General features: G+C 37.9%; 1 protein-coding gene across 1 annotated transcript in view; it reads left to right on the top strand.

Moving 5' to 3' along the window:
- ROS1 (ROS proto-oncogene 1, receptor tyrosine kinase) overlaps positions 1-13,846 on the top strand; it is a 130,493-nt gene that overhangs the window by 96,148 nt on the left and 20,499 nt on the right. The window contains 7 exon segments of the mRNA XM_027848575.1: positions 1,935-1,950; positions 5,433-5,565; positions 7,027-7,124; positions 8,193-8,353; positions 10,985-11,051; positions 12,494-12,534; positions 12,537-12,619. Coding sequence (XP_027704376.1) covers positions 1,935-1,950; positions 5,433-5,565; positions 7,027-7,124; positions 8,193-8,353; positions 10,985-11,051; positions 12,494-12,534; positions 12,537-12,619 — 599 coding nt within the window.

The following is a 13,846-nucleotide window of genomic DNA, read 5'->3' as shown; positions in this document are numbered from 1 at the left end:
AGAAGTCTTTTTAAGTCCCTATAGTTGTTACTAACATCAGTCTCCTGAAATGATGATGCATATATTTATCTGTGTAAATGATTTTATCTCCCCAGGAGACTGTATGTCCCTTGAGGGCAAAACTACTTTGGGGTTTTTGTTTCTATTTCCAGTGCCTAGCACAGGGCCTGGTACCCAGCCGGCACTTAATAAATGCTTACTAAATGAATTGAATGCATGAATGAATTTCACTTGTCTCTTTCAAGGAGAAGGTTGGGTACATAGGAAAAGGCATTGTTGCTCTTCAGACCAATGGAGTAAAAGTGGGAATACCTAGACTTGTATTCTGAAATTACTCTTTTCTTCATTTTGTTTCATTAGATCCTTTCTGGGTTCCAGAGGCTAGTGTTATAGTTGCCATTCTTACTGAGGTACTCCTTGTTGTTTTTACCTTTTGGCCCTTTGCAAGTATAGTAGATAGAGTTAATAGGGGGCACTTTGTACCTTGATCACCAAAGGTGGTTTTGTTTTTTGGTTTGTTTGATCCCATACAGAGGCATATAACTTAATTGAAATTAATAAACAATAAACAGAAATATAAACAGAAATAAAACAAACAGAAATACACATATTCTTTCACTAACACCAAATTCTGCTTCCTGTATCCAATAGAAGGAGAGTTCTTCACAATTTGCACATTACCATTTACATTTCACTTTCTTAAGGGAGACCTGTCAGGAAGGGAAACAACTTTTGAAAAGGCCAGAGCCAGTTACTACTAAGACCTGATTTCAAATTTGGTCTTAGATTTTATATTTATTAGCTATGTGACTGTGGGCAAGTGACTTAACCTCTCTTTGCCTCAATTTCCCCAACTGTAAGATGAGGATAATAGCATCACCTACCTCACAGGGCTGTTGTAACAATCAAATGAGATAAAGTGCTTAATACAGTGCCTGACATAGTAGGCACTATTTAAATGCTTATCCCCTCTCCCCTTTTATTATGTATATTTTAAAAAAAGTTTCTGATTCCCTATACTATACAGTAAATGTTTTAATGCTTACAATTTGAGATAAAAGAAAAAAGATGTAACTCTCATCTTCCCCACCCAGGGTACTCCAATTTGTACTCATACTTGAAGGCTGAGTTCCCAAAGGGGCTTCCACCTCTGTTCTAGAAGTAACCCTGTGACTCTACACTCCTAATACTATAGCTCATGAGTGCTCAATGGTGTGCTGCCCGTTAACAAACACCAACACACATACTTAGTTCTCAGTGAACAATAGTTAAGAAACTTTCTCTCCAGATTTGTAATCTGAGATGTACACTATCACAAGCACACATACCACATCCATGCAAAGAGTGGGTTCAAACTCAGAGTACAATGGTAGTGAGGAACTCATGTAAGATACAGGTGTGGCAAAGGCAACTCATAATTTTTGGTGCTGTAGGTCCCCTTAGGTACAGCATCTCTGTCGGGTAGGTTGCTCAGCTGGCATGCTCAGGGCTCCCATTGCTTCATCTTGCTTCTTCACTTGAGAGACTGGCTCTATTTCATTATCTGTCCGTAGAATGTGTCTCTGCTCCCTACTATGTATCCATTATCTCCTATCGGTTGAATGGTAGGGTTTCAAAGCAACCCAAACTCTCATCTTCCCAACAAGAGTGACTCCCTTTCAAGGGCCGGATTTTTCTTCTAGCTTTTTGTAGCTTCCAGGATTTTCTGAAACTCCTTAAGGCTTAGTTAGTTAAAGCCCCCAGGGATCTGGCTAGTTTATTTGCTCATTCAATCCCATTTTCTTCTCCTTAACTGGTCATAAAAAGCTGTTCACACCTCACAAAAGGATCATTCTGCAGTCTACAGTCAAGCATTTATTAAGCCATGGACTATACTAAGATGCTTCTTGACAGTTAGTTTATGGCCTCATTAACACCTTGCGGTTATATTCTAGGTTTGAGGAGGGATTGGTAAAAGATTAACTGCTCTACATTAAAAAGAAATTAAAAGATTAAATGGAAGACAAGTTAGAAACCCTCAGGACAAATTTAATCTTGCTGAATGCAGCCCAGATTGTGAAATTATTTTGGACACAACTACTTTATAGAGAACCTGCTTACTCCTCATGTGTTACCTATTCTTATTTTTTCAGCTTTTGACATATTTCTTTTAGCCCCTTGCTGAGTTATAATTTGTCAGGAATTTTGTGAAGTCAAAATCTCTTTAACCATTAATTTTCAATCAGTGTAATGATTCTGAAGGCTTTATATTTTAATTTTGAAGGTGCATAGTTTATATCGGCTGGAAGTCCAGGATCATGTTTGGAGAGGAAAGACTAGTGGGGTGATCCGGTGTGGTCATTTATCTGACCTCAATATCCTGCAGTGTAAAATAAGGGAATAATCAATCTCTAAGATCTTTTCCAATTCTGTAATTCGGTAATTTATAACCAGTTGAAGGTGATTACCAAGTTTCAGAACTAATCTTGATTCAAAGCAGCCCTTTGAGAGGACACCCTATTTTGCACAAAGAAAGCTTAACTTACTAGAAAGTCTCTCTCCATCGCAGGTTTTAGAGGAGATGACCTATTTTGTTTATAAATACATGTCACTTTTAGAGGATGGTTAAAATAGTAAGCTGATAGCTATGGGGGTAAGGCAGACTCTCTGAGAGGTCAGAGATATTTCACCCTGGTCTCTTGTTCTATGCTCTTCTTCCAAAGCCCAATGGAATCTTTAGCAAGCCTTCAGGGCAGACAGAATCTTGAGTTGAGATATTTAATCTGAAAGATTCCATCTGATAAATCGTATGGCACTCCATTCAGCTAACTGAAAGCTTCAGCTGACTTTGGCAGGCTGTTAGCCTGTGGTTCCAGTGAGTCTAAGTATTGCACAGCTGATGCTTATACCACTAAGCCGGTCTCTCCAGAATTACACATATGACTGCAGTCTATTTGGCATTTGGCATATAGAGACTTGACTGCTTGTGTACTTTCCTATTGAGGAAGGAATATTACCTAGGAGAATCCTTCATCTGCCCTTTGCTTGGCTATTCCCTCATCTTCACTCATCCAACCCACAGGAATATGGAAATAATATGAGAAAATTCCAGATACCTCTCTCTGCTTCTAAAATATCACATGGGGTATCTGACTTTCTCTGTACTGAAAAGCCAACTCTTTTTATTCATTATCAAAGGTGTGTGTGTGTGGGTGTGTATGTGTGTTTAATAATCCTGCCTTTCTTGATATTATTTACCATGGGGGTAGAGAGCAAAGGGTTGTAGTATATTTTTTCCCAATTACATGTAAAAAAGTTTTTAACATTCACTTTCATAAGATTTTGAGTTTCAAACTTTTTTTTCCTTCCCTCCTTCCCCTTCACTCTCCCCAAGAAAGCCAGCAATCTGATATAGCTATGTATGTACAATCACATTAAACATATTTCAACATTATTCATGTTGTGAAAGAAGAATCAGAACAAAATGGAAACACTAAGAGAAATAAAAAACAAACAAAAAAAAGGTGAAAATAGTATGCTTCCATCTGCATTCAGACTCCATAGTTCTTTCTCTGGATGTGGATGGTATTTTCCATCATGAGTCTTTTGGATCATTACATCATTGTATTGCCAAGAAGAGCCAAGTCTATCAAAGTTGATTATTGCACAATGTGGCTGTTACTGTGTCAAGTACTCTCCTGGTTCTGCTCATTTCACTCAGCATCAGTTCATATAAGTCTTTCCAGGTTTTTCTGAAATCTGCCTGCTCAGCATTTCTTATGGAACAATAGTATTCCATTACATTCATATGCCACAACTTGTCCAAACATTCCCCAATTAATGGGCACCCCCTCAATTTCCAGTTCTTTGCCACCACAAAAAGAGTTGCTATAAATATTTTTGTGCAGGTAGGTCCTTTTCCCTTTTTTATGATCACTTTGTGATACAGACCTAGTGGTGGTATTGCTGGGTCAAAGGGTATACACAATTTTATAGCCCTTTGGGCATAGTTCCAAATTAGAAAACTAAAGGTTGTAATGTAAGTGTTTTATTGGGATAGATGGGCACACATGAGTCAGGGTTAGGTAAATGAAACAACGAATATCAGGATTATTTTGAAATTTGCCTTGTGGGTTAAGGTTCTCTTTTCCAGACATCAATATATGATCTTATTGGTATAGGAAACACCTATGAAAGAAATTCCCTCTAGCAAGGCTATACGTGTTCTGAAACTTAAAGTCATAGAGTTGCCTGGGGCATTGAGAGATTAAGTGAGTTGCCCACGGTCACACAGCCAGTATGTATCAAAAGCTTAAGAATAGGTCTCCTCTGGGGGCAGCTAGGTGGTGCAGTGGATAGAGCACTGGCCCTGGAGTCAGGAGGACCTGAGTTCAAACCTGGCCTCAGACATATAACACTTACTAGCTGTGTCATCCTGAGCAAGTCACTTAATCTCGTTGCCTAGCAAAAGAAAAAGTATAGGTCTTTCAAGGCCAGTTTTCTAACCACTACATTGTGCTGTCTCTCATTGTCTCTTAGCAGCAATATTTGTACATATACAGCTGCAATCCATTTAGAAATGAAGGAGTGATATCCTATCTTATACTAAGGGAGTACATCTAATGCCCATGTTAGCTTTTCTCAAATGCTATGATCAGTATACTAGCTTCACATTATATCTCATAGTGTGTGAACTCCTTGATAACCAACTGACATAATTCAGCAAATATTTATTGGGTACTTACCATGTACCTCTAGTACTAGACACTGAAAGGGAAAAGTATAGCATACTACCTTTACCTTTTACCTGGAGAGATAAGGTTATGATAACATGGGAAATTAAATAAGATTATAATGCAGCAATACAATGTATATTACTAGACTCAATACTCTCATGGTCAGTAGGTTAAAATAACTAATGAATGGTAAAAGTAACATGTGCATAGAGGAAGAAGAAAGAAGGGAGGAATGACTTCACTGAGGAGTTGGGGCTTATATAAGGCCTTGAAGAACAGGTAGGATTTGGGTAGAAGAGCATTCAAAGTTGAGAATGGTGTAAATGATAGGAGTTTTATAACTTTCCTTATCTTACCATTCATTATGTGATGTTCCATGAGGTGGGAGATAATGTACATGCAGTACCATGTTAACCATGGTTAACCAGGTAACCATTCATTAACCATGAATCAGTGCAATGCTGTAGAGAGAATGTTAGACTTGGAGGCAGGAGTACTTAGGTTCAAATCCTGCTTGTAACTCGAACTGTAACCATCCTGGAGCAATTGTTGTTTTGTCCTAGCAAACACACATGAGTTGGGGGCAAACCCTCTCTGGAGGAGGGGAGCAAGCTTCCCCTAGTAAATTCAGCAAAGGGAGGTCTACTATGTAAAATAAGTGTGCCCTCTTGAATGTCGGTGCCCTCAGGGGAGCATGAACCTTTTCCTGTCTTTCAGGGTCCTGCTGCCATCATGCCTATATCTCAAAGCTATCTTGTCCTGCCACTATGCTTGTATCCTGATTGGCCTGGGGAACCATGCCAAAAAGGGAGGCTGGTATCAGTGGCAGTGGCGGTGCCCTGTCTTCAGAGTGTCCTGGAGTCTCTGTCTCATACTATCTCCACCCTCCACTCCCCACTGAATTTGCTCCAGGTGCTGGAATTCCTAGTTGGATCTTTTCCTCTGACATTTACTAGTATGATCATGGGCAAATGATGTAACCTCCCTGAAAGCCTCAGGTGTCTGTATAAGACTATCTACTGAGTCATCAATGACTTTCCTCAATGGACAATGTTCTTACAGGGATGAAATTATAGATCTCTGATGTGTTGATGTAAATGCTGATCATGTAATCTGAGTGGTATAGTGCCAAAAGAAGACATGCCCCATCCCATCAATCTTGTAGACTTAGAATGATCATAAAATCATAGATTTAGAGCTGGAAGGGACCTAAGAGGCCAGTTAATCCAATCCCCCTTCATTTTATAGATTAGGAAGCCCAAATCCAGGGAGGTTGTAATATACTTAAAGTCACAAAGGTAGTAGCTATGTTAAAAGTAGGATATCAACCCAGGTGCTCTGAGTCCAGAGTCAAAGTTCTTTCCTTTGTGCCATGCAGCCTATCAACTCTCCTTCCTCTGGTTGCAGATAAACTGCTAGGAGGGTGACTAACTTTGAGCTTATTTCTTGGTAGTTTGAGAAATATACTTGGCAGTTTAAAGAAGTAACTCCTAACATCATGTTCATCTCACTTGGAGATAAACAAAATTCAGGTATCATACATTTTATTTATCAAATATATTCAACTTCACCCTAAGAAATGAGAATCAATGTCTTCATTAAACCTCAATAGGAAAAATTGCACATTATATTTCTGTCTGTATATCTCTCTCTGTACTTAGACTGAATTGGATTTTCTATTCAGGGTAAAGTTTTCAATCAGGTTCTCTTATTTTATTCAGTGCTTCTGGTTCCCAAGAGTCAATATGTTATATGTATATATATATATATGTATATATATGTGTATATATGTATATATATATATATATATATAGAGAGAGAGAGAGAGAGAGAGAGAGAGAGAGAGAGAGAGAGAGAGAGAGAAGTTCATGGGGAAAGGAAGATCTGGGTGCAAGTTTTACCTTTGATATATATATAGACTGTGTGTCCATGGGCAAGTCATTTAACCTCTGAATCTCAAAACAACTCTCTAAGACTAAAAAAAAAGCTACAAATGAGTTATCTATCTTCATTGCTGGAGAGAGTTTTCACATAAGAAGTTATCAATAGCTAACAAAATCATAGATCTAGAGCCCTCCCCCTGAAAAAAAGTTCATGTATATCAACCTTTAGTATTAAGTATTTTTTTCATAATTTCTGTTGATATTTAGTATTAAATATATATTTTAATTTTGTTGATATTATAAACTTGGTTTTCTAAAGGGAATTTGCCTCATTTTAATTTAATTAATTTTGAATTAATCATGAAATTGTTGATTTTTTATTTTGCAATTACGTATAGAAGATTAAAGAATAAAAAATGACTCTTCAGGAAGGAGTGACACATTTTGTTAATGAAATCAAAGAGTTGGCAGAACTGAGGGTACTGGCTGGAGTAGTACTGGCTAATGTATGCTATGCATTCACTATGTAGCAAAGACTCCATAGTTCTTTCTCTGGATGTGGATGGCATCTTTCATCATGAGCCTTTTGGAATTGTCTTAGATCATTACATTGCTTAGAAGAGCTAAGTCTATCAAAATTGATCATTGCACAATGTCACTGTTACTGTATACAATGCTCTCCTGGTTCTGCTCATTTCACTCAGCATCAGTTCATATAAGTCTTTCCAGATTTTTCTGAAACACACCTGCTCATCATTTCTTGTATAACATTAGTATTCTGTTACATTCATATACCACAACTTGTTCAGCCATTCCCCAGTTAATGGGCATCCCCTCAATTTCCAATTCTTTGCCACCACAAAAAGAGCTGCTATAAATATGTTTGTACATGAACCAGTAGGATTTTCAACAATTATTTCTATTCTTCTGACTCCAGGTTTTTCACTGGCTAATCCAGCTCCATTTATTGCTGAGAGATTGCAGAGGTATGCACAATTGCTTTTGACAAAAAAGATATCAACCAGAAAACTGGAAAATCTTAATATCAATCAACTTCTACATATTATTTAACAAAATGACCTACAGTAACAACAGCAGCAGGCAAATAATTGTGAATATTCATTTTTTGTTCTGGTTTCAAAAATAAAAGTACCCAAAAGCAATTTTTTTCAAAAAAAAAGCATTTTTTTAAGTAATAAAAGGCAGAGTAAAGATGAGAATGTCCAGTTGCTGAATCCCCATTCTATTTCATAGAATGCAGCACTAAACATAAAGTCAGGAGGCCGGGGTATTTCAAATGATAGATTCTCTTTTTCTAACTCTGAAGGCTATACCTAGAGTATTAGTCATGAAGTCAGAAAGAGCTGGTTTCAAATCTGCTACAAATACTTGCTAGTTCTGTGACTTTAGGCAAGTCATGTCACCTCATTTTCCTCACATGTAAGGGTGAGACTTGGTGTCCTTGTAGATGCTTTCCAGCTCTAAATCTATGATCCTATGATACATGCACTAATGCACACACACACACACACACACATCCATGAACATACGTATCAGGTCTGTTTGAGAGAACACCAACATTACTGTTTCACAGGACTCTTCTGACCCAATAAGAGATTGAATATCTTCTTTCCTTTTCTCGGGAAAAGCTGACTCTGCATCTCTTGCTGAGAAATGGGACCTTTGGAAAGGCATTTGAAGGGACAGCAAAAGATATTGTAGGTTCTGGAAGCAAAGACATCAAAATAGCAGTGAAGATAAAGCTTTGGGGAGCTGGGTGGCACAGTAGGTAAGAGCATAGGTCCTGAAGTCAGGAAGACTCACCTTCCTGAGTTCAAATCTGGCCTCAGGCACGTAGTAGTTGTGTGATCCTGGGCAAGTCACTTAACCTTGTTTGCCTCAATCTCCTCATCTGTAAAATGAGCTGGAAAATGAATTGACAAACCCCTCTAATATCTTTGCCAAGAAAACCTCAAATGGGGGTCACCAAGAATCAGACATGTCTGAAAAAACAATTGAACAACAACAAACTTATAGCTTACTAAAGGAATTATCAGAGGCAGAAGAGAGGTTAGCTCTAGGTAAGTTCACATGAAGTTTCATTCTTCAAAAAGCAAAAAGTTCTATGAAAATGAAAATGTAAGCATGTAGCTAACCCTATACAGAGCTCAAAAGTCATGACACACTTTGAGGGGGTGCCTAAGGGGCCAACTGTTGAGGTATGTCATAATTTCATACCATAGTTTCTAAATTTCCTACTCTGTGGGATCCTTCTGGAGACATATACCTTTTTGTGGGTTCAACTGTTTTTATTTGGGACATAGAGTTGTATCGTGGTAAAAGCACTGGATTTAGAGTCAGAAATTTTAGATTCAAACCCTAAGTCTTCTACTTATTACCTATGTAAATTTGGGCAGGCAACCTTCCAGGTTGGTTTTCACATTTATAAAATGAGGAGGTTCAAATAGATAATCTCTAAGGGGCCTTCCAGCTTTAAATGCTATGATCCTATGACTGTCAATCAGCAGATATGTGAATACAAATTATTTTTATGATCAAGCAATTAACACCAAGTGTCACCCAACAAGAGCTAAACTGCAAACCAGGTAAGTTTTTATGAGAGTGAGGATAGAAGAAAGTTCTAGAAAATGGGTTAAATAGGGAAAGTTCAATACCCAGGTATCCAGAACATAGCACAAAAGCATTGGATTATGGTGTCAGGGGATTCACTCATTCAATCAACATTTATTAAGCATCTCTAGCTCCAGCTAGGGGCAGGTAGGTGGAGCAGTGGAAAGAGTGCCAGGCCTGGAATCAGGAAGGCTCATCTTCCTGAGTTCAAATCTGGCCTCAGATATTTACTAGCTGTGTGACCCTGGACAAATCGCTTAACCCTTTTTGCCTCAGTTCCTTACCTGTAAAAGTAAGCTAGAGAAGGAAATGGCAAACCACTCCAGCATCTTTTCCATGAAAACCCCAAATGGGGTCATGAAGAGTCAGACATGACTGAAATAATTGACCAACAAAACAGCACCAGCTAGATGTGGGGCTGGGGGAAAAATATACCAAAGTTTATATTTAGTCCAAGGAGAGAAGGAGAGCTTTGGAAAGAGGAATAAGAACTGCTTAATCCAAACTTTATCTATTTTGTAATTTTGCTGAGGGCCAGACCTAGTATAATGTATTTTTTTTCATTTCTGTACTACTGTATTATCAAAGATGAACTAAAATACCACCTCTTCCACAAAATCTTTCTGATATTCCTAGTTATTAGGACTCTTACCCCTCAAACTGGCTTCTATTTCCTTATCTGTTCATAGATGTATCTCTTCAGTAGACCATAAGCTTCTTGGTAACAATGACTGTTTTGTTTTTGTCTGTACCTCTACTACTAAGTACAGTCAGTGCCTCAAATATAGTAGTACTTAATAAACATTTATTGATTTGAACTTAACTGATTTTAGAATAGTTCTATATCAAGGATCTGTGATTTTGCCAGTGCGAGAAAATCTTCCACTGAACAGATTCAGATATGTCTGTAATATAGCATTACAGAGTTACATGATGCTTAGAAAATTGAAATGACTTGTCCATGGTCACACAGCTAGTAAGTGAATTAGAGCCAGAAGGAATCTCAGTTTTACGAAACTGATTAAAAATGGAATTTCAATACCTAGGGCAACATAGCAAGAAAACTACTTAGCCATCTAGTATCTTTATTTTACAGAGGAGGAAACAGAGGCCCATGGAGGTTAAATAACTTACCCAAGTTAAGAGACAGTATTTGAACCCAGGTTTTCCTGATGTCATGTTTAACATGGATCCACTATCCCACACTGTCATAGTAGTTACCCTGTTATATAAATAATTTATTTTAAAGAACTGAAATTTAAAATAAAAAAATCTTTCTTTTCTCATAACGTTCTATCCTTTCTTTACTCCATGCCAGCCAAAAGCCTACCATTTTGGGGAAAACTGGATAGTTTGAGTTGCTAGTGCCTAGTTCAGTTCCTTGAACACAATAGGCACTAAATAATGTTTGCTGACTCAAATTTAATTGACTTTAGAACAGTTCTTCGTCAAGGAGCTGCGCATTGTAAAAGGATAGTGAAAGTTTTTTTTTTAAATAAAGAAATGACCAGCTAATAACCAAGCCTGGTATCTTTGCAATTAGTTTCTTTTGGCACACTTAGTACAAAATATCAGACATTTTATCTGAAACTTCTTTTTTTCCTAGCCCAATATGCTTTCTTAAGCAAACTTTCCTTTTGCTTTAAGCATGGGTACTACAAAGAAGGATTGACATTAATCCATTATACTTCCATCAGGGTAAGTTACTGATAGGGATCAAGTTACACTAACTAGTCATTTGATCTTATACTGAGCAGACTCTAAAGAAAGGCTCAATGGCCCAAGAGAAGGTTGACTTCCTGAAGGGGGCACACTTGATGAGGCAACAGTTCTGAAACTAGTTTTCCTTTGACACACTCAGGAAGCCTGTTGGGTTATCTGTGTATTGGATCATTTTTCATATCTTAAGTGAATGGAGGCAATAGAGCACACCAATAATAAACACGGCAAGAGACAAGGGAGTGTTCTGTGCCTGGAAATCACTCAGTAGGTCTAAAAGAACTGAAATTCCATCAATTTGATCCTTCCTTTTCTTGTCTTCTCGTTCATTTGAAGGAAAATTTGTGTATGTGTTGAACTTCTGAAGTTAGTGAACTGTTAGCAAGGTCTTGTGTTTCCTTAAACAGATGAAAATGAGAAAAACAGGAAAAGATAGTTAAGAGTGTCCTAGTGAGCATAGATGGTGCCGGTAAAAATTGAAGAATAGTAGTCATCTGCAAGGTAGAGTTGTAACTAGGAATTTTTTCACCTGAAACAAAAATCATTGAAACTGGGGGAGGAAGGAGTAGTGGTCTGAAAAAGTGGTAGTGACCCAGAAAATATTCTTACTACAGGTACAGTTTCACAATAAGAGTGAGAAGTCTGGTCTTTATCCTACAGGAATGCCCAGAAATGGGCACCAGATTGAACAGATACCAGGATTGATGGCCCTGGTATAGTTGAGCTATGTGGTAGATAGGACTGTGAGAAGGTGTTGAGGGAAAAGAATGCATACCTCTCACCCTAGGATAGAACTATTCCTCTTCCTACCCCTGTGATATCAGTGCCCAGAAACAAAACCTCATTTGTCCCATGCTAGTTATGACTTTGTTGCAAGATTTCTATAAACAGTAATATTTTTGGCAGTAAAACACAGACACAGACAGACACATACAGACACCACCCTCCTTTCTTAGAAATGAATTTGAAGCAATGGAAACTACCTATAGATATCATGCTAGTTCAGCAATCAGAGAAATCATGAAGTAATGGCTAAGGGAAATTGGGAATTACAAGTTCTAATCCTATTTAGAAACAAGAATGAAAGAATATTACTGCTATTTTGCTTGCTTTCATATTTTGGGAAAGTCTCCTAGCCCTTCTATATAATGATGACAAAATAGGATATACTTCATATTTTGAAGAACTAAAGAGCCTTTCGCTTCAAGATCCTGGCATGAAAGATATTGGGGAAACTCGAAGAATGCATTTTTCTCTTCACAAGGTTGAAATCTTTGGGCAAAGTTTTGGTTTGTTCTAAGGAATCAACACATTTTATAAACACCAGTGACCACTAGGGGGTGTTATATACCTTCTTAAGGATACAGACCAAGACCAGTATATTGCATACAAAGCTTTCATTTATAAGAGGAAACAAATCGGGGGTTGGAGATGGTGAAATACTCTTCAGAGAAAATTAAGGTGTTTTAAATAGCTTCTAGAGGCTTGGAATTTTAGTGTCATTTTTTTTTTTAATGAGAATGACCTATGCCTGTATCTCCTCAGAGAGTCTGATCACTCCAACATTTTGAAACAACCCATAGTTTGTTCAGTGAACCCCAATATATCATCATGTAACTGACAGAAGGAGGAGCACTTCTCACATACTTATGCAAAGCATACACAGCAATGGTAGGAAATATGGTCCAAAGTGTTGGTCTTGAATTGGAGATAATTCATATTTACTCATTGACTTTGATTCCTGCCCTGTAAAAGTCCCAAGCTGGTATTGTTAAAAGTCTGAAAGCTGGTTGAGTTTCGAACTCATACATTACATGGTAACATTGATCAGGGAGGACCTTTATAGATCATCCAGTCAACTCTCTCACTTTATAAATGAGGAAACTGAAGCCCAGAGAGGTTAAATGCCTTATCTGGGTCTCCAGGATGAGTGATAGCCTTGGATTCTTTCCACTGTGCTATGCTGTTTTCTACAGACTGTTCTGTAATGTACTGCTACCTTGCTTTCAGGTGCTCACTAGATTAGGCCCATTAGAAAACTGACCTCACATTTCTGACATTTTGAAGAAATGTGAGCCTACTATTTATTTTCTTAAGAGCAGCAGAGTGCCCTGACATTCAAAGTGCTGATTTCTCCAACTCTGTAAGAGATCTGTCCAAATTTGCCACTTGTACTTGGAGAAGGCACTTAATCCCTTCCTGGGATACTTTGCTCATTTTTATAATGTAAGTGGTTGCTTGCTTTATATTTCTGACATAAAAATAAATGAGAAAAAGTAAGAGAAGTAGAACTATAACTAGAAATGTTTTTACTTGGGTTAAAAACAGTTGGAATTTAGGATTTGGGGAATTGATGGTGGTCCAGAGTAGAGTTTAATCATAGGTGCACTCATGCTGGGAGAGGGATGGTTAAGCTCTTGCCCCTTTGGGAGTTGAAAGAGAGGTAGGTTCAAGGGGGAGGGAGTGTTACAGTGACAGGACCCTGAGGTTGATGGTTACACTGCAGTGACATGGGCCAGCAGAAGACTGAGACAAAACATGGTAGTCACCATGGGGAACAAAACACCCTCCTAGAAAGGAAGTACACTTCTAGAATATAGGCAGTCAAGGCATTTTCCTTGTGCTAGTTACTCCTTTGAAGAGAAGTAGCCCAAATACCATGACAGACTAATGTCGTATAGCTATGAAAAAGTAGGATCTGCTTATTTTTACATCAGAAATATAAGATAAGAAACTATGCGTACTGTCCACATCATTTCTCTTATGGATTGTTACTAACAATACAGTCAAGTACTAAAGTACAGAAATTTAATAGGAGTATGGAGAGTAGAAGAACAAACAAAAATACAGCTGGAGTCTGGGAATTATTTATGAAGGGATCCAATTAGGATCATAAGA

The sequence above is a fragment of the Vombatus ursinus genome, unplaced genomic scaffold, assembly GCF_900497805.2.
Source record: "Vombatus ursinus unplaced genomic scaffold, bare-nosed wombat genome assembly UNPS02006779.1, whole genome shotgun sequence".
Classification (NCBI taxonomy): domain Eukaryota; kingdom Metazoa; phylum Chordata; class Mammalia; order Diprotodontia; family Vombatidae; genus Vombatus; species Vombatus ursinus.
This window is presented reverse-complemented; position numbering and strand designations above follow the sequence as displayed.